The following is a 27,799-nucleotide window of genomic DNA, read 5'->3' as shown; positions in this document are numbered from 1 at the left end:
TCTGTCTCTGACCTCAGCCTCATAATGGCTTCCTTGACCGTCACTGGTACAACCATTGCCCTCATGTCGACAAGTGCCAATAACAGACTCCAAAGGCAATCAAAAGCCTAGAATCAAGACTAGATACTGAAAGCTTTCTTTTACCTGGAGCCAGGAAGCAATTGGATATACCCAACTAATCAGAAACTGCCAAATTACTTTTGATACCCTAAAATGGAGGTACTATGTACACAAAGGGTATTATTACGTATTAATCATTTCAAGTCCAATGTGCAGAATACAGAGCCCACAGAACATAAATTGTACCAACTGTCCAAATACTTACGGATTGTATAAACATCACTAAAACGGCAAGTGTTGCCGCTCACAATATCCTTAATCAGGAAATGGGAGAAACTGGGATGTCAAACTTTTCTAGAGAATTGCTATGGTTTAAATTACATTTGTCCCAGTTTTTACACATTTCCCACAGGAATTCAGCCAGAATGAACTTAGAAGTTACACATCGAAATAAAAGGTACGTACACTTATGACTCACTTCACAGACCTTTCAACACCGACTTAACCATCGTCTTTACCAGACTGCAATCTGCGTCTTCCTTTCAGGTTACAGGACTCCTCCACAGTAAGCACTCAGAAGTGATGCATGTACAAAAGATGTGGCAAAGATTATTATACATTGTTTATTGTTTGCCAGCAGTAAAAGAATACAAGATCAAGTGGTAACATGTTGCCATTTCAGGTTATTGAAAAAAAAAAAAAAAAAAAAGGTAATCAGCCCCTCACCCAAAAAATGAGAGGCTATTAGGTTAAAAGTTCAATATGGAGCCAAGACCAGAGAAAAACATTCGGACTGCATCTGCAATGGATGTTGCAGACAAAACAATATTTTACAGAGACATATATTAGTCTTAACTAACACAGTTGTTTATAGTCAAAATGCAAAGTTTAAAAAAGTAAATGGTAAAACTCTGAATGGCACCTTTTTTATTTTTTATTATTTTTTTTTTTCATATCCTAATACCCTGGACATAAACAACTCAATTATTAATCTCAATCAGAACAATGCTAGGAGAGTATGTACAGCTAAATAGAATGAAAATACGGACTGGGGTTAAGCAGCCAGGTCCGGCGATGGCAGCGATGTTTCAATCCCTTTTTGTCCCGGCTTGAGTTTTATGGATTATTAAGATTTGAGTATTCACTCAGAATGGTGAAATGCTGATTACCTCCAGCACATGATCACCTGCGTTCAATAAACCTGATAATAAATACACTTATGAAGTTATGGGTTTGGACAAATCAAAAGCCAGGAACATCTCTGACACCCTTGGGCCAGGGTAGTCCACCCCGGACATAAAGCAGACGTACCATTCAAAGCAGATTTCCTTCACAGAAGGACATTGGCAAGAAAAATCAGGGGTTGCCCACAACAAACAGTAGTGATTGCAAGCAATGCCTTCCCTGACCCAGTTCTTTACAGCCATTGCTTATTACAACACAGCTGTAGCCCTTTTACATTAACATAAAAAGTACTTAAATCAAATTATACAGAATTGACTAAATTACTCAAATGACTGGCAACACGCAACACTTAAGGAGTACATATTCATCTTTTTATGAGCCCCTGCTGACATGCCAGCGTCCTCAAGGCACTGCAGCGGTTCTCCATCCTGCAGGAGTCGTGAAGACATTCTCACATAAACAAGGAACACAAGTTAAAGGTCACAATCTATTGTGTAAACGCTCTGGAGGAGGTGCGTAGCACTTTTCCTGTAAGGTGTGACGCGCGATATTTTTCTCCCACAAAGGAAAGCATTAGGAACGCAGTGCGATCATCGTCACGTGAGGCTTATTTCCGTTCGAGAACCCGGGGCAAATATCACAACGGCACTTATAAACAAGACGAGAATAAAAAGTGATTCAGTAAAAAAAAAAAAAAAAAAAACCAAAAAAATAAGAAATTAACCGTAGAAAAACCTTGTCTTGTATGTAGCCAATAGCTGTGCTTGGATGGCTTTGAATGGCTATTTTACTGTTTGGTTTTAGAAATGTGTTTGTTTTTTGTTTTTTTCTACATTTCTAAATAGAAGTATTTCTTAAAAAATAAAAACACTTAAATATTGAAAATGTGTCAGGACTGGGTTTATGTAAAATATACGAAAGAAAGTAGGTAGCAAAATTATGAATTGAGTGATGATATGATTTATGCAAACTTGCGATACAGTCATATGTTCAGTTGGTTACAACATAAGGTTGCTTGTAAAAATTAAACGATGCCATAGATTATGCTACTTTCTTTTACAAGCTACATGCAAGACTACTTTTCAAAGCAGTGTAAAATACTTACTTATATTATGCCATGGCATGCCAAAAAATGCAGTACAAGTCTTACCCAAAAGAAGGGAAAGTTTTAACATGAAACCTGAGTTAGACATGGGGTGAAAGATCTTAGCAAGGTCCTGCATTTCTATTTGAGATTCCCAATTCACCGCATCGCAATCCTTTGTGAACTGAAGTAACCTGCAAATGGGCACTGCGACCTACAAGCAAAGGTGGGCTACAGTCGTCTCCGAGATTCGACGCAGCTGGAAGTGAAGCTGAAAGACGAGCGGTTTAAAAAGTCATCTCCTGGCGGCCTTGCTGGACGCGGAGGAGGAGTAGCCGTCAGAGGGCCGTTTGTGTGGCCCCCGCGGGGCGTGCGGCGGGTAGGGCTGGGCCTGACGGGACCCCCGGTGGGCCGGCTCCCCTTCCTCCCGGCTCACGCTCCTGCTCGGAGCGGATCTGGAGCAGTGCGGCCTCTCCTGGTCGCCGCCCCCCTGTCTGGGGCGGGGCAGGTGGACGGCCAGGCGAGGGTCTCTGGGCCTCTCGGCCGCGGGAGGTCCGGAGGGCGCGGCCCTCTCCCCGGCACGGGCCGAGCCGGGCCCCGAGCAGGGCCTCTCTGAGCTCAGGAAGACGGGGGCCTCAGCGCTGGGCCTGGCCGCGGGGGGAAAGCCGGGCTCTCTGGGGGGGTGGGACAAGCTCCTCATTAAGCCCAGCTCGGGCTTAAAGATGAACCTGGCCTTCTTCTTGAAGTCCTTCTCGCAGGTCGGTATGATGGTTTTCCTCTTGACCGCGTCCTTTACCAGCGCACCCCAATCCCTATGCTCCTGGAGGCGCAAAAACAAACAAAACGGCATCGACGGTGCTTTAAACGCTTTTGTTTATAAGGATAAAAATAAAACACTTAAAACCTTAACACCACATACCTGGAGTGTCCGCAGATGTCCCAAAATGAACAGGCTGTATTTCGCTCTCGTGATCATTACATTCATCCTCTGTCGATTCCCCAGGAACCTGTGGGAGAAAGGCGAGTGAGAACCGACCGGCGCAGCGGTGTTCGGCGCAGAAGCACGGCGCACTGCGATGGGCCAGAGCCGGCTCAGAACCAGCGGTGTGCGCGTCCACCGTCCGCCCCACTCCGCTCCCTCAGGGAAGCCGAGGTCACGGCTGACCTTCCTCACCCGATAGAGCCGGCCTCGTCACTCGCCCGGACGCACGACACGATGACGCAGTCCATCTCTCTGCCCTGAAACCCGTCCACCGTGTCCACCTCCACCCTTAAAAACACAGCACGCAAAACACACAGCGTATCAGCCACACACAAAAAAAGCGCTGAGCATCCCCTCCAAGCGTAAGTGCATTCACACGTGCATTCAAACGGGTCTCTGTCTTAATACTGGAACTAAGGTGGCGGTCTGCAGCGTAGTGGTTAAGGTACATGACTGGGACAGGCAAAGTTGGTGGTTTGAATCCCAGTGTAGCCACAATAAGATCCACACAGCCGTTGGGCCCTTGAGCAAGGCCCTTAACCCTGCCCTGCTCCAGGGAGGATTGTCTCCTGCTTAGTCTAATCAACTGTACGTCGCTCTGGATAAGAGCGTCTGCCAAATGCCATTAATGTAATGTAAGGTGAAAGCCATGTGAACTGGAGCCACTAGAGAATACTACTTCTAGACACTTCTCTGAGAGGTAAACTTGCAAACAAAATCTGTAGCAAATGTGTTCTGGTCAGAGTACTGGAGTAACATTTGTCATGGCATTTTGCAAGCAGCATGAACTTTGCAAATGCACTAGTTATTTTTATGCCATGTAACAATTAAATATTACAACAGCATCTGTAGTAACTAGACTGCAGCTCCAGGCATTAAGCACTGGCTGTGTGGGGTTTTAATGTGACCTATTTCTGCACTGGCCAACACTTATAAAAGCCTAATGTGCTTGAAATTTGAAATTCCACCTTTTTAAATGGTAAAATTCCTAAATGAAATGGCCTGATAGGAATTCTGGGTAACACTTTACGTGAACCCCTTGTCATAGGGTTGACATAACACTGTCATACACGACTTAACAGTGGTCAGAAGATGGCATAACAGATGATATACACTTGTAAGTCGCTTCGGATTAGAAGCGTCTGCCAAATGACTAAAATGTAAAATATGAAACTGTCACACTTTTATCAGTAAATGTTACGACAGATGTCACTAATTTACCAATTCATGTAATTTGACAACCTGACATCATCTGCTATGCCATCTTGTGACAGCAGTTATGTCATGTGCATGACAGTGTTATGCAGCCTTATGGCGAGGGGCTCAAGTAAAGGTTTCCTGAATTCTGCAACTGTAGGCAGCACATCTGTATACTGGGAACTGCAGTTCCATACAGAACCAAACATATCATCCGCCAATTTATGTATGTTAATGTAAAAACCCAAATCTTTTTCCCATTTTTCAAGGTTTCCCACAGAAACGGGTGAGACTAGGCATCCAAGAGCTTAATCTCAGCACAAGTTATGGACGAGCAGCAGCACTGATCTTACTGTAAGCGTTTCCCATCCTCCTTGGCCATCTCACGGTTGATGTATTCCTGGATCCTGTACTTCTGGGCATTGTAGGGGGTGATGACACCAACTTTAATTAATTGTTTGTCCAAGATCATCTTAATGAGAGTTAGCACCAGTTTCACCTCCTTATAGTTGCAGAAAGAGCTGGAATAAATGAAATATATTCAAATTGATTACAATTTCATACAAATGCGTTCAGATTTACAGGCCTCCAGATGACAATCGATGTGTCTGTGCGTTGGCATAAAAAAAGAAAAGAAAAAGTGATTACATGTTTGAATGATAAGGTTGGGGTAGGTTTTTCTCAATAAGATGTGCTTTTAAATACCAAGTCACAACAGCAGCCACAGAGTGGACTTGGAAAAGGAATACGGTTGGCAACATAAGATGTCACAGAAAAGCACCATATGGTGAACGGTAATGGAAAATGGTCAATTTACCATTTTATAATGAGCAGTACAGCACGGGCAACTTCACATGCAACAATAAGTTACTGAATCTTGTAAAATATATAAAATAAAAAGGCTAAATATGATGTACCAAAAAAAAAAAAAAGGCAAGAATGCTTCCCTTAAATAAGAACAGGAACACCACTGGTCACGTTTTTTCCCCTAGTTTAGTGGCATCTTACGAAGTGAAAGGAAGTTTGCAGGATGCCTGGCTCGAGTGGAATACCACGCTGCTAACACAGCCTGCCACGCACAGTCACTATGGAGTGTTTACATCGTCGATTATTTACCATCGTTCCAGTGCTGCTGCAGCATGTTAGCTCAGTGTTGCAAAGTTTACATTTGACTTTATTTTCTGAAATCCGTACAGTCTGCTCTGTTCTTTGCCAAGCATTTGAAGAACGAGCGGCCTGATTTTCGCAAACACATGCAGACCCCTACATTATCACTTGAGGTGATCGAGGAACACATTTCCCTGACCCATGCAACAACCTCACTCAAATTGTCAAAGCAGACACCAGCTCAGCGCTAATACTTAAACCAAGCCACCAGCAACCATACTGACAACAGGAGTGACTCAGTAAAAGGAAATTGTTATTTATTTTTTATAATGTGGTAGCAATGAATCACTTGGAGGCAAAGTAATCCAAAAAAATACACAATCCAAAGACCGGAGTTAGTCTGCAGAGCAACTGACTTTCACAATTACATCAATAGTTTTATATGCAGCGTCGTATGAGGTTTTGTCCAATTACAAAGAAAATGTAAACCCAGCACCCCTGTTTACATCAAACCCTGAAAACATTAATTATTACAATATGCTTATAAGTCATTCAGCAAGAAGATATGAGACAAGATTTAAATATCCTTGTTCATGAATATACATATAAAATTACTACTTATAGATTTCCACCCCAATAATTTTGGTGCTTAAATGTACTCATTTAGAGTAGCCAGCTAGGGGTGCTAGTGGCAGAGAGACAAATTGTTCTGAAGACATAGCAGTCACTAAATTAATTACCAAACCTTAAATACAGTATATGTCTAAAAGTAGCCAGCCAACAGAGGTCTGTAGTTGTGCATTTAGCCAAGAGCTAAAGTAGGGAAATCGCTGCGGTTGTCACATTTGTATAGAACTGGAATAAATTCATCACATTTTGTTTTTTAAACCTTTTATCTTATTAGGTGGTTAAAACGGTTTCAGCCCATCAGAAGCACTAAAACCAAGGTTAGGTTTCCTAAATTAAATGGATAGTTTTAATCTAATTTGTTTTAGTCTTCATATATTTGTGTAATACATTATATGCAAATATAAGAGCATCCAAGCAGAAAGTTTAGATAAGGTTATCCAATGGCATTTTAAATACCCTTATAGAATCAGCAACAGCCATAATATGCAAAAGTGCTACCAGTGTCCAGCAGGTCAAAGAATAAGGTGTGCGTGTGTGGGCCATTATAAAGTCATCAGATCACCTATGTTGGCATAAACACAAAGGTATGATAACCTTCACTGATGTTTTAAAATGTGTATGGCTCATTACATTACATTACATTATTGGCATTTGGTAGACTCTCTTATCCAAAGCGACGTACAGTTTACTAGACTAAGCAGGAGACAATCCTCCCCTGGAGCAATGCAGGGTTAAGGGCCTTGCTCAAGGGCCGAACGGCTGCGCGGATCTTAGAACCACCAACCTTGCGTGTCTCAGTCATTTACCTTAACCACTACGCTACAGGCCGCCCTAAGGTTCATGTGTACTGGATCAATAACATCAACAAGACATCAACATTCGGAAGCGAAAAGCAACGGCGGGCTTACTCGTTGTCCTTGGTTTCACGTCCGTCTAACACATCAAAGAGTAGGTAGGGCTGAAAGGGCCAGGTGAGTGCACACCGGTTCTGCTCTGTATCTCTACGCAGAAAAAAGATGCACACACATACAATCACTTTACCAACAATCATTTAAGAGGACAATAGTGTCAATAGCGTTTTAGAGGGAAGTAGCATCGGTGTCAAAACAGTAATACCGTGACAACACTGCAGTACTGCCAATATACAGACAGGTGACAAATTAAAGGAACAACGAACATAAAGATATTGGTGTTTGGTGTTTTGATGATAGGTGTTCAATTGAGATCTAGCGACTGCTAAGGCCACAGTGTACGAATTCACATCATTTTCGTACTCATCACACCATTCAATGACCCCTCGTGCCCGGTGGATGGGGCCACTGTTATCGTGAAAGGCACCGCTTCTTCCAGAATGGACACGTTTCATCTGTTCATCTAAAAGTGATCACTTTGTATCAGCAGTGACCCTTCCCTCTAAGGGGACAAGTGGACCAAGCCGTGCCAGGAAAATGCCCCGAAAAGCGTAACAGTCACCGGACTCCCTCACTGTAGGGGACAAGCATTCAGGCCTGTACCATCCTCTTGCCGTACGCAACATCTCTGTAGACCAGCGCCTATGGTTTTTGGATCACTGAACTCTCAAATGCGCATTCGTCTTTGCAATGTTTCTGCACTGTAAACCTACCATACCTCCCCATGTAGTTGTGGACAGACTGTTCTTGCTGATAGTCTGGTCACGTCCTGCATTGACATTCTCTGTCACCCGAAGAAGAGTTGCTCTTCTATTTTTCCTTATGATCATCAAATGCGCACATTCGACCACAATTTCCAACCCTATTTGCTGATGTCCTTCCCATAGATCTAAATGCAGGTGTCACTATTCCTACTGAAACACTGGCCAGTTGAGCAGTCTTTGTGACATCAAGCTCCTGCCACCTGTGCGCCAATAATGAACCCTCTTTCAAAGGCAATCAGATCATGATCCAAAATGGAGGTCAAGTGGGATCAGCATTTTTATACCTGCCATTAACTATGTTAATTGCTGAATTGTATCATGCAGTTCATTACATTTCTCCACTCATTTATTCAGGTTTTTCCTTTAATGTGTCACCCATTTGTAGTTTTGTGAGGTCTAAAACTGTCCTCATCAGTGCCAATTTTGCCTTTCCAAAAAAAAAAAAAAAAAAAAAAAAAAGAATTTGGTGCCCCACTTTAACCCACCAACGTACTTGTCAGTTTTGAGTGCCTTCTTGTAGATGTAGTCAGAGGGGAACCTGTTGATGTCGGGATGCATTCGGTACTGCTTGTTGAGGAAAACAACAGGAAAATGGATGTGGGGGTTCTCCTTGGCTGTGCGGTGAAGACACTTCAACAGACGTGCCATGAGGGACTGGTCATATCTCTTCTCCTTTGCAGTCTGAACAGAGGCAAGGGGGGAAAATAAAACCTTTCACACCGGTGAAAAACCACCAAAGCACTACATTTTCTACATATTTATATAAACCTGAGCTATAACTCAGTTTCCTACCTAGCGAGGAACGCAGAGAGGAGCTAAACAGTCATTCATAATATGACTCCTATACAGTTACATGGCGACATCTACAGTTCTAATTGTTATTTTAAACATTTTTTTAATAATCCTTGACCACATAACATCTCTTACATGTAATACGCCTCTACCCGAGGTCCAATGACAGGACGATGTTGTCATGACTGATCCCCAATGCAAACATTACGCATTGTTAAAGGACACATTTACAGACCGCTCAATGGAGGATCATGCATTACCTGGGAAACAACAGTGGGAGGGAGTTGGTCTGGGTCTCCCACCAGGATCAGGGCAGGACAGCGAAACAGCATGGGAATGAGGGTCTCGGGTTCAGTGGCCTGTCCTGCCTTCAAGCAGAAACAGCACAGACAACATTCGCATTCAAGACACCGTCCACTAATGCAGTGGCTTCTCAATGTTTTTGTCCCCAAACCCCATGGAAATATTTCCCCCCCAAACCCCATGGAAATGCCCATTCAATTTAACTGCATAAAAAGCAGGCATTAGATTTTCAAGAATTTGCAATAAAAGTTTCAGAAAGTAAACAGGTTATTGTAGTTTGTCTACTAACAAACTGGTTAAAAACTACGGACCCCAGCCCCTCCAAAGTTATGGTATGTACACTAGATACCACAGCAGGAGAAGAGGATAACGTAAAATTCCTATGATGTCACATGAGCAGCAGGGAACTTGCCTCATCCACAATGACACAGCTGAAAGGCTCATGGCCCAGGCGCCGAAAGGCAGACTCCAGAACCATGCTGCCACTGGTGCTCAAGGTACAGCAAATGACGTGGGCATCCTGGAGCACCTTGGCCTGGGTCTCCTGCTTCCTGCTCCGCGTCTGACGAACAAGGCCGAGGAAGGGCCACCGAGTCAAACAAGAAGCTCAAGACAAAGGAACCCAACACTATCTCTACAGTTCCCAACGGTGAAGATTATTCATATGTATGACAACCATGCCACACAGTAGGCAGGAACACCAATGAAATGAGAATGTTTTATTTGAATAACACAAAGGGCTGAGATAAAACTTTGTTACATGGTAAATATAGGCCTTATACAGTGAGGTCCAAATTGTTTGGAAAACATGTATTTGTAATTGTAAGTAAGTGTAATTGCCCTTGAAATAAATGCAGAGAATGTGCACATTGACCACGTTTGATTACAAATCCAAAAGTGGCATACAGAGCCAAAAAGAAAAATATATATCTTTGTCCCAAACATTATGCAGCTCACTGTTTGTCTGTTGTGTAATATTCATACCAAAGCCACTATCCCTTCATGTCAATCTTCAATTTCCTTATTTTACAGATTCTTACCTCTCTCAGCTGTCGCCCGAGTTGCTCTCTCTCTTTCAACAGTTTGGACTTCTCATCAGTCAGCCTGCGGAACTGCACACAAGCCGTGAGGAGGTCAGGAAACGTGCAAGCATTAGAACCGCACCGACAACTAACAACTAACAAGGATTGAACTGCACCAACAACTGCATAGAGCTCAGGAGTTACCTCACAGCAGGTCAGCGGGTCAGGCAATTATTCGTTAGTCATGTCCGAATCGTAAGAAAGAGGGACTGTAGTTCTTCCTTTTTTCATAATGGGTTAGATAAAGCACTCTGTTGGCTGCAGCACCATACCTTATCCGTGTTCTTCTCCACCATGGCACACATTTTTGAGAGGTTGTCGATGCGCTGATCGAGCTGCTGTTTGCGGCGGTCGATGTCCGTGTCATGTCCCTGCTGTGCTTTTTCTGCAAAGACGGTAGATCGCTTTGATAAGGTCCTTTTTGAAAATACTCGAAAAAGGCGTCTTGATTTATTCCCGTCATTTGATGTCCAATATCTTTTGGAATATTCTCAGAGAAGTCTACACACACACACTCACAAATCAGCGTCCTAGGTTACGAACGAATTTAAAACCGGAAAATAGGTGATAAACCGATTTAAACTCTGGAATCTGTTGCTGGTTCAAATGGATTTCTGCATGGCTCAGTAGCAAACTGCATGCAGTAAAAACACTGAGCACATGGTTTTGCATTGCAGCATGCAAACATTGCAAATGCAACATTGCATCTCAAATCAAGTTCACTACTATTACCTGGGCAGTTTTATTTATGAATATGAGACTATATATTTAGGGGGGGGGAAAGCCTGTAATTCATACACAGCGACCACCCAATGTGGATGTAAATACCCTCAAATTAAAGCCAACCGCCTGCACTTAAACCTCATGTATTTAAAAACGAATTGTGGAGAACACAATACAAAACAAAATTAGTGTTACTGTCCAAATATTTCTGCACTTAACTGTACATAATCACACCAATGAGTTACGACAATTGGCAAAAAAGAAACACACAATCATGAGATTAAGTAGTAGATATAAATGCAAATATTATGCATTTGATATGAATGTTTTTATAACTGGGTAACACATTTAGTTAAAATGTTTTACCATTCTATACAACAAAAAAAAATCCATCTTCCACTTTCACATTTTATGCATGTACTCATAATATTAAAAACATCAAACTCTCTGTAACCTCTCCTACAAAAATGCACCTCTGCAAACGGGGAACATGCTTGAAATATTCGAAAGCTATCCCAAATTCTGATACCGATTTGTTAGAACTCATTTGTTAGACTACAACGTATTTTTTAAAGTCAGCATCAGTTTTAATGTTTAAAGCTCAGTGAGAGGGATTAATGCTGACATTTCTTTCACTGAAAAACTTCAGGCAGTCTCAACATTTTGTTTCTCTGAGAGAAAGTGACCTTACAGCAGGGTGGCACTGCGGGGTGCCGTTGGCGAGCACTCACGTGTTCTGGCCCGTGTCTGGCTGTCCAGGCTGAAAGGCTTCAGGTTTATAGAAATCGACTTCTCCATTCCCAGTCGTACTAAATTTATGTCGCCACAGTTGCCTGTAACAAAAGTGTAGGTAAAACGTTTTAATTGTATCCTGTTGTAATTCCCAAAAGTTTAAAAAAAGCAAGGTAATCTCCTGAAATCCAGCTTTAGTTTCATAAAATGTTCCACATCTTACAAATGAGGACATAAATGCATGACTTATTTTTAAACTAGCACTGAACAATAAGTGTTTTTTTGAGTTTGGCTCTTTTTCATTTTTGAAAATAATCGCCATTTTATATTTAGTTTAGAAAAAAAAGAAAAATTATATATAAATAATGACAATTTAAATGATTTTTGAATATACACACAGTAAGAACTTTATTAACACCTGTACACCTACTTATTCAGGCGATTGTCTAATCAGCCAATTATGTGGCAGCAGGACAATTCAGACAATCATGCAGATACGGGCCAGAAGCTTCAGTTAATGTTCACATCAACCATCAGAATGGAGAAGAAATGTTATCCAAGTGACATTGACTGGAATGATTGTTGGTCAGACAGGGTGGTTTGAGTAGCTGACTGCGACTGATCTCCTGGGATATTCACACATTACTTTACATTACATTACATTATTGGCATTTGGCAGACGCTCTTATCCAGAGCGACGTACAGTTGATTAGACTAAGCAGGAGACAATCCTCCCCTGGAGCAATGCAGGGTTAAGGGTATTGCTCAAGCGCCCAACGGCTGTGCGGATCTTATTGTGGCTACACCGGGGATCGATCCACCAACCTTGTGTGTCCCAGTCATGTACCTTAACCACAATGCTACAGGCCGCCCTATACAGACACAACAGTCTCTAGAGTTTGCAGAGAATGGTGTGAAAAACAAAAAACATCCAGTGAGCAGCAGTTCTATGGGCAGAAACGCTGAGTAATGGAATGTATATGGTACAGTCACACAGTGCATACACCTTGTTGGTCCAGCTGCAATATAATTGTGCAAGTCTGTATGTTTACAAACTGTGATAGTTGTGTGCCTGTGGGCACAATTAATTATGGTCATTATATTACATATTACATTAATGGCCAGAGTGACATACAGTTGATCAGAGCAATGCAGGGTTAAGGGCCTTGCTCAAGGGCCCAGTGGCAGTGCGGATCGTATTGTGGCTACACCGGGGATCGAACCAACGACCTTGAGGGTCCCAGTGATGTACCTTCACCACTACACTACAGGCCGCCTATTGTAGTTATTGCAATGCTCATTTCTGTGTTGAGTAGCTACCTTCTAAAAACTACAGCGTAAAACACCAGCACAGTGAGGTAGGAGAAAAAAGCCGTTTATCCTCTAAATGAATACAAATCAGATAATCAAACCGATGTTGGCCGATTAGTTAAACACAGAAAAAAAAAAAAAAAAAAAAAAAACACTGAAATGTTGGTTAATCGCTCAGCACTAATTTAAACCAAAATCCTTCACGACTGCTACGCACCAAGTGGGTTCTGGATGTTCCTGCAGTTCTCCTTGAAGACCACGATGACCTTCTTCATCAGGTTGTCGATGGCAGCGTTCGACGGGGCGCACAGCAGGACCCGAAGCCTGCAGGCCTTGGAATTGCGGCCGGCCATGGCAGCGACATTCGGCTGCATAAACACAAGAGCCGCACAGCTGACGCAAGGACACACCGCAGCGCTGGGTACGGAATTAAAGGCAACGGGGAAAAAAATCCCTTCAAACTGACACGCAGAAGGATCTTAACCGCTGCATCTAAATCTTCTAGAATAAACATGTGCACTGCATAGCAAACAAAAGGAGTGGCTATGGGTAAAGAGGAGGCCCTATTTCAAAACCATTAAGTTAACATGCCTACATTGCCATCTACAGGCATGTTATATACAAATAAAAATGAATAGGAATCCACAGTTTTATATATATATATATACAGTGCATCCGGAAAGTATTCACAGCACTTCACTTTTCCCACATTTTGTTATGTTACAGCCTTATTCCAAAATTGAATAAATTCATTTTTTCCCCTCAAAATTCTACACACAATACCCCATAATGACAACAAGAAAGAAGTTTTTTTTTAATTTATTTTTTATTTTTGCAAATTTATTAAAAATAAAAAACTAAGAAATCACATGTACATAAGTATTCACAGCCTTTGCCCAATACTTTGTTGATGCAACTTTGGCAGCAATTACAGCCCCAAGTCTTTTTGAATATGATGCCACAAGCTTGGCACACCTATCTTTGGGCAGTTTCGCCCATTCCTCTTTGCAGCACCTCTCAAGCTCCATCAGGTTGGATGGGGAGCGTCGGTGCAGCCATTTTCAGATCTCTCCAGAGATGTTCAATCGGATTCAAGTCTGGGCTCTGGCTGGGCCACTGAAGGACATTGTCCTGAAGCCACTCCTTTGATATCTTGGCTGTGTGCTTAGGGTCGCTGTCCTGCTGAAAGATGAACCGTCGCCCCAGTCTGAGGTCAAGAGCGCTCTGGAGCAGGTTTTCATCCAGGATGTCTCTGTACATTGCTGCATTCATCTTTCCCTCAATCCTGACTGGTCTCCCAGTTCCTGCCGCTGAAAAACATCCCCACAGCATGATGCTGCCACCACCATGCTTCACTGTAGGGATGGTATTGGCCAGGTGATGAGCGGTGCCTGGTTTCCTCCAAACATGATGCCTGGCATTCACGCCAAAGAGTTCAATTTTTGTCTCATCAGACCAGAGAATTTTGTTTCTCATGGTTTGAGAGTCCTTCAGGTGCCTTTTGGCAAACTCCAGGCGGGCTGCCATGTGCCTTTTACTAAGGAGTGGCTTCCGTCTGGCCACTCTACCATACAGGCCTGATTTGTGGATTGCTGCAGAGATGGTTGTCCTTCTGGAAAGTTCTCCTCTCTCCACAGAGGAACGCTGGAGCTCTGACAGAGTGACAATCGGGTTCTTGGTCACCTCCCTGACTAAGGCCCTTCTCCCCCGATTGCTCAGTTTAGACGGGCGGCCAGCTCTAGGAAGAGTCCTGGTGGTTCCGAACTTCTTCCATTTATGGATGATGGAGGCCACTGTGCTCATTGGGACCTTCAAAGCAGCAGAAATTTTTCTGTACCCTTCCCCAGATTTGTGCCTCGAGACAATCCTGTCTACAGGTCTACAGACAATTCCTTTGACTTCATGCTTGGTTTGTGAACTGTGGGACCTTGTATAGACAGGTGTGTGCCTTTCCAAATCATGTCCAATCAACTGAATTTACCACAGGTGGACTCCAATTAAGCTGTAGAAACATCTCACGGTTGATCAGTGGAAACAGGATGCATCTGAGCTCAATTTTGAGCTTCATGGCAAAGGCTGTTAATACTTATGTACATGTGATTTCTTAGTTTTTTATTTTGAATAAATGTGCAAAAATTTCAAAAAACATTTATTCCATTTTGGAATAAGGCTGTAACATAACAAAATGTGGGAAAAGTGAAGCACTGTGAATACTTTCCGGATAACTTGCCGGATGAACTATATATATATATATATATATATATATATATATAATTACAAACAGATTGTATGTATTTTCTTGGAAATACTGAATAATTGGTTGTTTAGATTAATGTATACAATGAATGACTGGGAATGTTAATACAAGAGGCATGAACAGGCAGTAAGAGCATGCCGGTTCGATCCCCCGCCCGGGCTGTGTCGAAGTGTCCCTGAGCAAGACACCTAAACCCCAAATGCTCCTGACGAGCTGGTCGGTACCTTGCATGGCAGCCAATCGCCGTCGGTGTGTGAGTGTGTGCATGAATGGGTGAATGAGAAGCATCAATTGTACAGTGCTTTGGATAAAGGCCATTTACCATTGTCCGTGTTGCCTATTGGAATTACCACACGCTGCTATTTCACAGAGGAAAATGAGAGGACATGTACCTCCGAGAAGAGGCTCTGAAGCAGACCCGCAATGGTTTTGCTCTTCCCTGTGCCCGGTGGGCCGTGAATAAGGCAGATCTTTGGCGATCTTTGCTGCCTCTTCACGATGGACACACCCCATTTAATTGCCTTTACTTGCTCTGGGTTGTACTCCTGCAGGGAAAAATACATGTGCGTGTCATAATGTGTGATAAACATTTTGCATTATATTAATTTATTATATAAAATAAGATTTTACAAATCTCAAAAAATTACCATAGCGTAGAGTGTAAAACCTCTACATTTAGCATGCTGATGCTATATTAATTACATGACCACAGAACAATGTCATGGTGTATTTAAACCAAAAAAAAAAAACTCCAGACAGAAACTTGCATTTTTAGTAAATGTTTTAACAGCAATGTGAAATTCATTTATATTATATTATATATTTTTTTATAATCACCAATTTTTCAGTTGCTAACTCCCTATCTTGTCAGGTTTCTTCTGGATGAGTTTGTTATTTTCCTACGTTACGCAGAGCTACTTCTGCCACCCCCTCTTCACGAGAACGTTAGCTAAAAGCAAAGATGGAGAAAATGGCCACGTCCGAAATCGGCTGCGACACGGTTGCAGTCTCGACTGACGCAGCTAGCTCGGCAGAAATCGGGATGACCTCCTGATAAATGATCGATTTCTCTCAGTCGTACAGAAAGTTGATTATCGGGAATTCAAGGCAAAACCCGTGACGTGTTGTCCTCAATGGAAAGAAATTAATATATGATACATACAGTTGGTGCTACAGCAAGTTGAAGACACTCTCCTATTAAACCTGTGCCTGCTGTGGCAATATTAGTATATGATGTCATGTTGTTTACAAAACTGGAGTTTAACTGCGAAAAACTGAAATACTACACAAAATAGGACAATATGCTGATTCTAACAATGCCGAAGTGTTTTAGGTCTTAGGCTGGAGTTTTCCTCGAAGGAAAGGTTTGTTTAGATATACAAAGACTGCCCCACGTATATTAACAACTACATGGCACTAAGAACAGCTTTAGACAAACAAGCTCTGAGCTTCACATTCACGCATTGGAAAATCAATATTGAAATGGGAGCCATACTTACAGGTAGACTCTTGACAAAAATGTTTTCCTGGCAAGGCTCGAAGAACGAGACTTGTGGGGCAAGGACTGGTCTGAACATGGTGTTATTCTTCAGCATGTACAGAGCCCTGAATGCCCGAATAGCACTGACCAGAGACCCCATCAGCTGGCATTTCACCGCCTGGTTGTCCACCGAGGAGACGTTTCCTCGAGTCTGAATGGTGAGGTTCAGGGTCGGCCTCTCCTCTGAATACAATAGACAGTTTCAATAAAAAATAAAACAAAAGACAGTGAATTATTGTCAATTATTAACCATTTCAGTCTCAAACCCAATATGAAGTGGCTCTAGCCAAATCCCAAGGGGCCTGGTTTTCTGGTTGAAAAAATGTAAAAAGTTAAGAAAATGTCATTGGGTTTTAATAGATTTTTAACAAAACAGTAGTACGGCAGCCATTTTGATTGGTTGAAAAGGTATAAGGTCGAGTGCGCCATATGGAACTCTTGGGACTGAAAGGGTTAATCATGATAACAGTCAAATGTTGTTGTTTTTTTGTTGTTGTTTTTTTTATAAAATAAAAATAAAAGTGCTCATAAAAGAAAATTATAGCCATATTACTGGTGATGCCTCATCAAAACTCATTTTATTTTCCATTACAAAATCTAGAATTGGAAACAAAAAACTCTCAATTCCGGGTGAGAGGTAGCATGCAAGTGAATTACCACAAGCAGCAGTTACGTTGAACAGCAAGGGCATCAACACCACACACCTGCAAAGTAGACACTGGATCGGGATACGCAGCCAAAGCAAGCAGAAGGTTCCAGCAGCTCCGGCTCATGACAAGTATACATACTTCTGTTTTGAGGAAACCACAATATGACCAAGTCATCTTCCTTGGGGTACAGCTGGTGCTGCACATCTTGGTCATTGAGGCAGGCTAGAACAAACACAGGAACATATGATCCACTTAAGAGGAAAAGGCACAAATACAATGGGGGGCCCTACAGTTGCAGATTAGAGGCAAGGCCATGTGTCTGCCTGACAATGGTGTGGAGGACAGGTGGTGTAATACCCTGTTCACACAATAGGGGCAAAACCACTTGATCAGGTTTTGCCCCAAATCCACGAATGCAATTATGCGGCACCATATGTGGCTGCCAGCCAGCCAGTACTGCAGGGTGCATCACTGAACTGAAAACCAGGGCTTGTGGCAGGATGACCCAAAAAGTTGCCCAATATCATTCACATTTCTTAATTAAAGTAATGCTTCCCCATACATTCTTTCAAGTTGATTTACATTTGTCCATGTGGAAGGTGGCTGGAAAACTACTAAATCAGACATAGAAATAAATGATTATAGTGCAACACCAGTTGTGTAAATTGTTTCCCCCCCCCAGTGGTTAAACAAATTTGAGTCAATTCTACTTCAGTAATGAAATTACAGTAAGTGTGATACAACAGTATCTTTCTACAAGGTAATTATGTAATAATCATTCCAAAGTTTATTACAGTAATACAAATAGCAAACATGGCAAACTTTGAAAAATGTCAGATTAAACTTACTTGAAAACGTAAAACTTACCAGTGAAAGTGGCATTGGCTATTTGATTGGTGTATTCAAGCCCAACTAATTTCAAATTGTGAGAAATTCGCCCCGTGTTCTTTTCCCAGTCTTTTGCAAGCTGTCATGAGAAAGAGTGAAACTACATTCAGGAGGGAGATGGAACTGCTGAAAAAAGCAACCATACAGCATCAGAACAGTTAAGTCTTTACAAAACTATTTCCTTTGAACATCTGTGATATATATTATTTTTAAATATCTACTAATACAAATACATGGCATTTGCATGCATCAACAGATTTGATTTTGTTTGTATAAGAACAAAGCGCACATCCATTTCACATCATTACCACACATTTATTGCTATTAAACATTTGCAATGAATTAGAATTATTACTTACCTCTTCAAAAGTGTTGATCAGCAACAAGGGATAGAATGTTTTAAAGTATTCCTCGTATGACTCGTAGCTGTTGGCCACTTCTTTCGGAGGTAGATTGCACAAATCCGATGGAACGCTAACCCGGGCATAACTACAGAACATATCGTAGGTCCATCTCAGGACTGTGTTAATTAAAACAGACTGATCAAACTTATAGCCAGAATCCATGCGTGTCACCTTGTTGACAGGGGTCTCTGGCCTGGCATACATCTTGTATGAGGGGACGTGTGGAGATGAACCAACAGTACTCATCTGAATGGGAACAGGGCGATTTACTGCAAGGGGCTGTTTAAATTCACGCTGTGGCACACTTTTCCTTACAGGTAACATTGGGCGAACAAACTTATTCTTTGCAGCAGGTTGCGGTGGCTTGGTGGGCTTCTCCATTTCCTGGACCAAGGTTGCACTCCTTGAGCTGGGTGCATATATCTTAGTAGTCGATGGTTTGGCCATTCTGCAAGATGACGGTGACATGCCAGGCTTCAAGAATACTTTGTCATTCTCTTGCTGAGACGTGTGTGGTTTCTGGACAACAGATCCCATCTGTGGTGCGACTGCCTGTTCCTGCATTTCCCCAGGTCGATCCGTCCAGCGAGACCTTTCTGCGCTCATCTGGCTTTCAGATTCTATTTCCATGTCCACTGGATCTCTCTGTGTGAGGAAGAACTCATCATCATCCGCCTCCGCCTGCGAACAGATCTCCATATCTACTGGCTCCCTTTGTGTCAGGTTCATCGCGTCACTGCCCTCCTCAGCATCTTCACCGAGATTATAATTCCCACACACTTCCTCAGCAGTGGGCTTTCTTGCATCATCTACGATACCATTATTTTGCAATGCGTGTCCAGCACAGAGGAGTGGATCGCTGTGTTCCGTCTTTGAAGAACTTTGTTTGGTCCCATTGGAGCTTTTTGTTGCGGCACTTCGACTCTCTTGTGATATTTGATCGGCTCTTATTTCTCCTTCCTTGTGCTTAACTACAGGGACAGGCAGCAATGAGGGTAAAAAAAACAACTCATTCCTGTCCTGTTCTTCCTCTGCGACACTGGGACACAGAATATCATCCCACTTACAATTTGTCTTCCTCATTTGATCAGGGCATTTTCTAGCGTGTTCAGACGCAGCTATGCCCTGCGCGGATTGTGGGTTTGCCCGACTTTGCCTGAAAAACTGAAGGTCCTGAGAAGCCAACAGCTTTTTGTTGCTCTTTTTGTTGATATTGATCTTCTGAGGCGAGATTACCTTGGCCTTTCTCTTCCTTCGTGTGGGCTTATTCTGCTCCACTTGGACACCCTGCCCATGCCTCCGAAGTTGTCCGACACAGTCTAAGGATCGCTGGGAGAGATCAAAGGCTTTTCTTGCCTTCTTCTTGAGACCCAGTTTCTCGACAGCAGAAGCTGGTTCCACAGGCTTTCTGTCCCGTTTAGGAGGAACAATCGCAGGGGTGGCAAATGAAAAGGTGGGAGGTTTGGAGGAAAATCTGCTTGAAGTTGCTTCTTGCTTTTTGTTTTGATCGTCACGTCTCAAAACTGTATTTTTCACACTCTCTTTTTCTTTTCTCTTTCTGTCAGGGCTTCTTCTTCCAGAAGCCTTACTGGGCAATACTTCGGGTTTGACAAAGGAATCAGTTTTTTCTTGAGCTTGAGGTTCGAGAGAATGCTTTTGCTTCTTTAGCTGCTCTTCTACCTCTAACAAGACATTTTCAATAATGTCATCAGAAATGGGGTCAGTATCATAACCTAAAGTATTACTTGGGTCACTGGGGCACGGACTCACTACCTGCTCATTGAGTGATGGAGGTTCTTTTTTGGTTTCTGGAGCCGGCACATTGCTAATGATCTTATGGTCCAAACTCCAAGCTGAGAACACATCCTCCTGCGTTTCAAATTCAAACATCTGAGAGTCAATTTCACTGAAATCCTCATGAACAGGGCTCTTTTCAAAAACATTGTCATTGAGAGGTTCACTCTTTATATCAAACTTCTCTTTCTGAAATAGCCCTCTTTTTTTCCTGCCAACACAAATGTCATCATCTTCCTTTGAAGACTCAGAATCAGAAATGACAATGACATCAGGTTCTACAATTTTGAGGAGTTGGTCGTGATTTTCCTGTGTAATTCGCTCTTTATTCTTCTGCTCCATTGTTACACCAGAAACATCTGGGCCGGAATCAAAATTACTGTTATGTCCTTCAGCAGTGGTAGCAGATAGCAGATTAAGACCTTGTTCAACTTTAACACTGGTTTGTGTTTGTAAGGATTTGAACTTCTGAGACTTTATCAGAAAATCCTTTACAGTGGATAGTGGTATATCATCTCCATCTTCACCGCCTTCTGACACGCATTGAGCACTCTGCCGCCCTGTTCCACTTCTGTCCGAAATTGATGTGGAGGGCCTCAAGTCTTCTGGTCCTTCTTGATATCCCGAAGTAGAGTCCAGAGGCCCTTTAGTGAACGTTTCAACTGTGCATTGTTCACCAACAGATACCACCTCCACTTTGATATTTTTAGAGTCTGGCTGCTTTTTTGCAATGTCTTGGAGCTTGGAGGAAAGAGATGGACTCAGTTTGGCTTTTAGTTCTTGCAGCTTTCCTGGGTCTGGTACTATTTTGTTCACCCAGAGGTGTGGTTTCAATTCTGAAACTTCTGTAACATTTGGTTCTTTCTTTATAGACAAAACATCACTCTCCCCCATATTCATATTGACACAATCTCTGCTTTCAATGACCTTTGAAGTACACTGTCCAGAATCCAGCCTCCGTTCAGATTTCAAAGGGCGACTGCAATTTTCCGCGTAGCAAGGGTCAGCATTGTTACTTGTTGGGGATGGTGTCAGAGCATCCACACTTCTGTCAGTGGCTTGGGCAGGCCTCTTGTCTTTCATCACCCTCACAATCTGCTTTAAGCAATCCTGTAGTTCTTTAACTTCTGTAACCGCAAGACTCCATTCCTTTGAAGATACATCTCGATTTATCTTATTAAGCATGTCTAGAAACTTCACAGATTTGCTATGTAATGCAAGTTTTCCACCTTCTTTGAGAATGGACCGTATCACCAGCATACAAGCCTGGGGAACTAAAGTGCTCACTTGTGGCTTTCGGCACAATGGTGTCACAGAAGACGTAGAGGACACACGGTTTGAGCTACTGTCCAAACCCTTGGGGAAGGCTGTACAGGGCAACGTGGCACACTTCACGATCACCTCTACCCAGTTGGGCGCACTGTAATAAAGCACATGCATGCGGCTCTTACTGATGTGCAACTCAACGATGAAAACAAGTATCAGAGTGAAAAACTCTGTGACTTTATCGCAAGTGGGTAACCGTCCATTGATCAGGTCTTTGATCTCTCCGCACAGGTAGTGGATGATTTGCACGGTGTAGACAATGCTGAGGTTATCGAGGTCCATCACAGACTCCACAAAAGGGATGAACCAGAGGAAGGTGCTGTTGTGGACTCGCATGTCCTGACCCATGTCTGACTGCAGCACTCTGATCAGGGAATGCATTTCCTCATATATCACACTGCTGCCCTCTGCACTGGCTGAGCTCCTAACCCTGGAGTCCTACAAGAAGCAAAAGCAAAATAAATACTTATCTCATTGTTAAAAGTAATTGTCACACACAGGTGTGTATTAAATTGGCAAAATTCAATAATTTCCATTGTGATGACAAACATGCAACACACAACAGTATATTAACAATTTGCCACTCCTAACACTGCAGCCACAGTTTTAAAGGCACAAAGGTGCCAGATCAGATGAAAAATAGTGCAGAGTGGTGCAATTTCAGGTCTTTTGGCTCTTTACACCAGCATATTAGATTTGGGCGGCCTGTAGCCTAGTGGTTAAGGTACATGACTGGGACACGCTAGGTTGGTGATTCAATCCCGAGTGTAGCCACAATAAGATCGGCACAGCCATTGGGCCCTTAAGTAACCCTGCATTGCTCCAGGGGAGGATTGTCTCCTGCTTAGTGTAATCAACAGTACGTCGCTCTGGATAAGAGCTTCTGCCAAATGCCAATAATGTAATGTAATGTAATGAAATTACACTATGAATATGGGGTTACAGGGCAGACTGTCACCCTTAATTTGAGGGTATTTGCATCCATATTGAGTGATCAGTGTAGGAATTTCATCCCTTTATATACTTTATAGGGGACCACAAGTAATTGGACAGTTGGGTTTTCATCCATTTCTGATTAGTCATATTCAATTGCATCCTGAGTGCAGGCATAAGAAAGCTTATAGTGTCTAGTCTTGATTCAAGGCTTTTGATTGCCTTTGGAGTCTGTTCATGGCGTTCGTCAATACAAGGAACAGAGTTGTGCCAATAAGTGTCAAGGAAGCCATTATGAGGCTGAGGGGGGTGGGAAGACAAAAGAAAAAGAAAGAAGAGGCTACACTGCAAGACCCAAATCACTAGCTGAAGGCAGGTTACAGTTTGCCAAGTAGCTAGTCCCTAAAAGAGCCAGGAGAATTCTGGAAAAGGGTATGAGAAAGATGATGAGACCAAGATTGACTTGCATCAGAGTGATAGAAAGGGCAAAGTGTTGAGGCAAATATGAACTGCCCAAGAACCAAATCACCCTCCCTCATTTGAGAAACATGGTGCTGGATGTTATAGTTTGGGCATGTATGGCTGCCATAGTTGCTGGCTCACTTGTCTTCACTGACAATGTATCTGCTGATAGCTGCAGCAGAATGAATTCTGAAGTGTACAGCAGCGTCTTATCGGCTCAACTTCCATCAAATCAAATTCCAGCAAACCTATTGGATAGAGCTTCATCCAACAGCAAGGCAATGATCCCAAACATACACCAGGGCTCTCTTTCTTCATAATGATGATCCAAACACTTTGTTTTGGATCTACACACTTAATTTTGCTACTACAAACAGCAGTTAGAACATTGAGGAAGTTAAGTGAGCCAGTACACCTTTGGCATATTGAACATAATTCAGCACATGGCACAAATACTGTGTAAAATGAGTTGAAGGTGCAGTAGCCAATCAGGATGCTTCCCACAGTCCCTTTAAAGGAACAGCCGGATCCTGTATTTTGTGATCACACAGTGCATGCTTGCAGCCAATCTCTCTCTCTCTCTCGACATCTCTAGAGTGAATATCCATTTCCTCAAGTCAAAAATACATGCTAGAAATCTTGGTGTAATCACTGGAGGGGCCATAAGCATGCGTGGTTACGCAAGTATACCGTTCTTCTCTGATAGGAGGATTCAATTTCAAGACACTGTACGATAGCGAACAACCGCAAACTAAATTGCATCAATTTAACTGTCTCTGCATTGATGCTATATTTCGCCCGAAATAAACCTTACATTTCAATCAACAACCTAGGCTATTCAACGAGCCATGCAAACTCAATGAGGACAAAGTACAGAGTAACAGCTTGTTGGAAGAAATGTTCCTACTCTACTGTTCCCCTCTCCTATCATCTCAAAAATAGACGATGACTTAGAGGATTCATGTTTCATGGTCATTTAAAGTTTTTTGTTTTTTTTTTCTCTGTGGAAAAATCAATGAAACACCACCTGCTGATTCAGTGGCTGTTAAGAGTTCTAACCAAGACCAGATCAGTGGACAACATTACTCTGGTCCTCAGATCTTTTGCACTGGTAGGCGATGTCACTTAATGGCTTTAACACACTCTGAAAATATGAACCCTCTAGTCCCATCAGGTCATCTGGATCTGTCAAGAGATCCTTGAATATGGTGAAGCAGCATTTAGTTGTGATGCTGCACCAATTTGGACAAAAAAAGTGAAATTACCTTTCTTTTTTCTTTGATGTTGGACTCATATATAATTTGACTGCATGTCACCATGTCGTCATCATCACATGGCCTTTCAACTTTGACCTTTGACCTTTGGGGGGGGGGGGGGGGGGGTTAGACGACAAAAATAAATACAAGATGACGTGTAAACCTATCAAAGAAAATATAAATGTATTTTGCCCAAATTTTCAGATTACAGTACAATGGACATGGAGATTTGTCAATAAAAAACCTATAGGAAATCACAATTAAGTTGACTGAATATTATTTAAACGATTTAAACATATGCTGCGGCATAATTCACGTACATAGTGGTACGACGGACGTTCTCTATCTCTGTGGCGTAGCTGGCGCTCCCTGTTATTGCCTGAAAAGCAGAGGTTGGCTCAATCTGGTGACCCCAAACCTTGGAGCCCAAACGATCCAAGATCACCATGAAACACTGCAGAGACGGCCAAAAAGGGTCCATGCTTTCATCTGGGAACAATGGAAAATGCCAAATTAATGTCAAAGGTCATGCTATAATTTCATACCCATTCATGTACACTTTCTTGAAATGGATTGCTTTTATCTTTTTATTTTTTGCATGCTGTCAAAAGTCTAAACGTAACATGAAGCTCCTGTTGATTTGACATTTTTCAAGCACTGACATAGAATATACAAGGGTTAATCTAGTATATATTATCGGAATATGCCTTACCTTCCACTGCTTTCTCCATTGTGTTAAGTATGCACTGCATAAAGTCAGTTTGCTTATCTGGCCCAAGCATTAGAGAATCCATTGCCTGAGCATCAAGTACAGTCAGGAGCATGCATATTCCTGAGGGAAAAGAATGGTTCTTGAGAATTTCAGCACAATACAGGCACATAAAAGGTCATTGTTTTTCCGTCATTTTATTGGGTTTAGCAGGCATATCGGGACAATGAGTTGCGTCCATTTAAGATTTAGAGTTAGTATACCTAGCCAATAGTTTTTGTAGTTTGTCGAATCATAGAGGTGACGTGGAAGAAGGACCATCTTGCCCGTCTTAGGATCATAACAAGTGTCTATATCAGAGTCCTGGAAGATATCGAGTTCAATTACGGAAAACATGCTGGAGAAAATATCCTGGAGGTCATAGAAATCATCACGGTCCACCTTTCCCAGTGATCTTGCTGTGTGGATAGCCCAGCGTCTCACCTAAAAAACAGACAAAGGTTGAACACTGCGCTGTACTCTCAGTTGACTGTAAAGTGGTAAAAGTAGATCTTATAGAAGAGCTTAACTAGCTCATATTTATCAGAAATACTAATTTCAGGTGATACAAAAATAAGATGTTTTGTGAAAATGTCAGCATTGGGAATGGTGTTTTTAAATGAGGTTCATCATGATCTTTTTATATAAAGCCAATTGCTTACCGTTTCATTAGGGTGGACAAGGAGGAGGTATATGCCCTGATATTTGTCAAAAACCTGAAAGGAGTTTGAATTTTCCATCTTGCAGATAGCTTCCACACACATTTCACCTGAGAAATTTCACACATTTCACAAAAAGTTCTAATTAGACAGAGGTGAACTGAGGATCTCAATTACTGCTTATGTTGGGCTGTCTATTACTACAACAGGCCCAAGTATTCAAATATGCATTTATTCAACCAACTACACTACAACTGAATATGAAATTATTGTTTTATGGAGAATAAATAAACAACCATCAGATTTCTGTTATAAAAGCACACTTACATAATGTGGAGTGCCCTACTAAGTAGGGATACTTCAGTATCTCAGTAAGTGGGACCCGTAAGATGTTTTCGTATTCTGCTGCTGTGAACGCGGGGACCTGGATCTCCTGGTCGTCTTGAACTATGAGGAGGTCATTGTCCTCAAGCTCCGTCTCCGATGCCCGAGTAAAGCAAGCCAAAAGTCTTGATGTCTCCAACTCCCACAACCGCTTCAGAAGACAAGAGCAGGCAAAGCACAAATATTAGCTTTCTATGGCCTTCATTAGAGACAATATGCAGCTTGTAAAATACTCACAGAAATATACATTATTCGATATCCAGAGGTGAAAGTAAACCAGCACAGTCTAGTATGCTGTACATTATAGAAAGCATTGGCATGCACAACACCTGAATTAAATCCACACCGCATTTCATTTATATACAGTTGCCCTAGATTGCGAGCGTGAACAGTACCTTATGCAAGGATGGCAGCTTGTCCCTAGCTCTGTGGTACTCCACCACACACTCCAGGCAGTAACATAGGTCATCATTGGCTGCTTGCTCATCCTCAGCTGACAGTGACCCAAAGCAATACTTCTGAAGCAAGTCCGATGCATCCGGAGAAGCAGACGTACACCATCGGCACGTGCTCATCTTTGTGACATGCACAAGACAAACAAAAGTGGTTGGAGCCGTATCACACGTAAGTAGCCTAACACTTTTGTTATAGAGCATTCTACCACAGGTGACACAGGAGCAGACAGCTTTAATTATGAGCCTAAGAAACACAAATTATACTCGCACTCAAATTAGTGTCAAACCATGACATCCGCTAAAATATCTGTATCGTGAAATGGTTTTCATACATGGATGCAAATTAAAACGATGCTGTACTATGAATGCTGCTAGCCCTGCAATACATGTCTTATACTGAGGCTGGCTAGTTAATGGTTAATAAGCAGACATTGTACTAAAGGCATTTAAGCAGGTGTAAGATTGGAGAACGATCTAACCTTACATGACTAGCACGTGCATTGGCCATTCCAAAAAGTAGATAGAGGTTTACATAATCTAACGTTATGATTAAATGTATCCAAGAACGTTCATCAACGTATTTTGCTCCTAAGCAAGTCAACCATTATTTTCATGACACGAATAGCTTCACTTATTCAATAAATGCACCGTGCTTATATTGTAATGCTGGCTGCCTTAACTTTCATGATACTCGCCAGAAAAGAACTAGCCAAATGACGAACCAGCTAGCTACGTAGCTCGCTATCCATCTTTCAGTGATGCTATGTGGTTTGATGCTAGCAGGCCAGCTAGCAGCCAGCTAGCAACAAAGTAGCTACTATCGGTTATAACGCAAATCAAAACAAGTTATCTACACGTGCACCTGGATACTGGAACTATAACTAGTTGTGCTTGGTGTTGATGTAATGTTATAACTTTAGAAACAAAAGCGAAAACGTTCACTGGTTCGTAGTTTTACAGCTTGCAAACACTTTGTGTCCTCTTAAGTCCTCACTTAAAGGTCTGTAGTTAGCTGTAGACTATTATACTCTTTCAAAAGTAACTTACCATTTTCAAATAACATTTATTTTTAGGCTTCTGCTGGTTAACATTATCGAATATTCGCTCTTCAGTGTGCACCCAACAATGCTGAAGTTGTTGTTTTCTTTCCAAAATCACATGAAACTCAGAAGCAAGTGAC

At 42.2% G+C, this 27,799-nt stretch overlaps 1 protein-coding gene across 5 annotated transcripts; it reads right to left on the bottom strand.

Moving 5' to 3' along the window:
- Nucleotides 1-669: 669 nt before the first annotated feature.
- On the bottom strand, nt 670-27,799 carry setx (senataxin). Of its 5 annotated transcripts, none has more exons than XM_061263679.1 (25): nt 27,667-27,799; nt 26,560-26,739; nt 26,108-26,315; nt 25,784-25,890; nt 25,346-25,565; nt 25,086-25,205; nt 24,694-24,862; nt 24,383-24,476; nt 18,558-22,160; nt 18,178-18,277; nt 17,365-17,532; nt 16,620-16,843; nt 15,513-15,665; nt 13,081-13,231; nt 11,552-11,653; nt 10,370-10,482; nt 10,056-10,127; nt 9,424-9,577; nt 8,973-9,076; nt 8,414-8,601; nt 7,154-7,246; nt 4,862-5,029; nt 3,504-3,599; nt 3,249-3,336; nt 670-3,149 (listed from the first exon to the last, which is right to left on the bottom strand). In XM_061263679.1, exons 1-25 carry the CDS (start codon nt 27,667-27,669, stop codon nt 2,625-2,627), a joined length of 7,203 nt encoding a protein of 2,400 aa, XP_061119663.1. In that variant the 5' UTR covers nt 27,670-27,799; the 3' UTR covers nt 670-2,624. The 5 variants fall into 5 exon arrangements, 4 of the variants coding, with proteins under 4 accessions (XP_061119663.1, XP_061119664.1, XP_061119666.1 ...); XM_061263680.1 differs by having other exon boundaries at nt 17,449-17,532; XM_061263682.1 differs by lacking the exon at nt 18,558-22,160.

Source organism: Conger conger, chromosome 12, assembly GCF_963514075.1.
Source record: "Conger conger chromosome 12, fConCon1.1, whole genome shotgun sequence".
NCBI classification, from domain to species: domain Eukaryota; kingdom Metazoa; phylum Chordata; class Actinopteri; order Anguilliformes; family Congridae; genus Conger; species Conger conger.
Note: the sequence above shows the minus strand (reverse complement) of the source record. Positions and strands in the feature narration are given on the sequence as shown.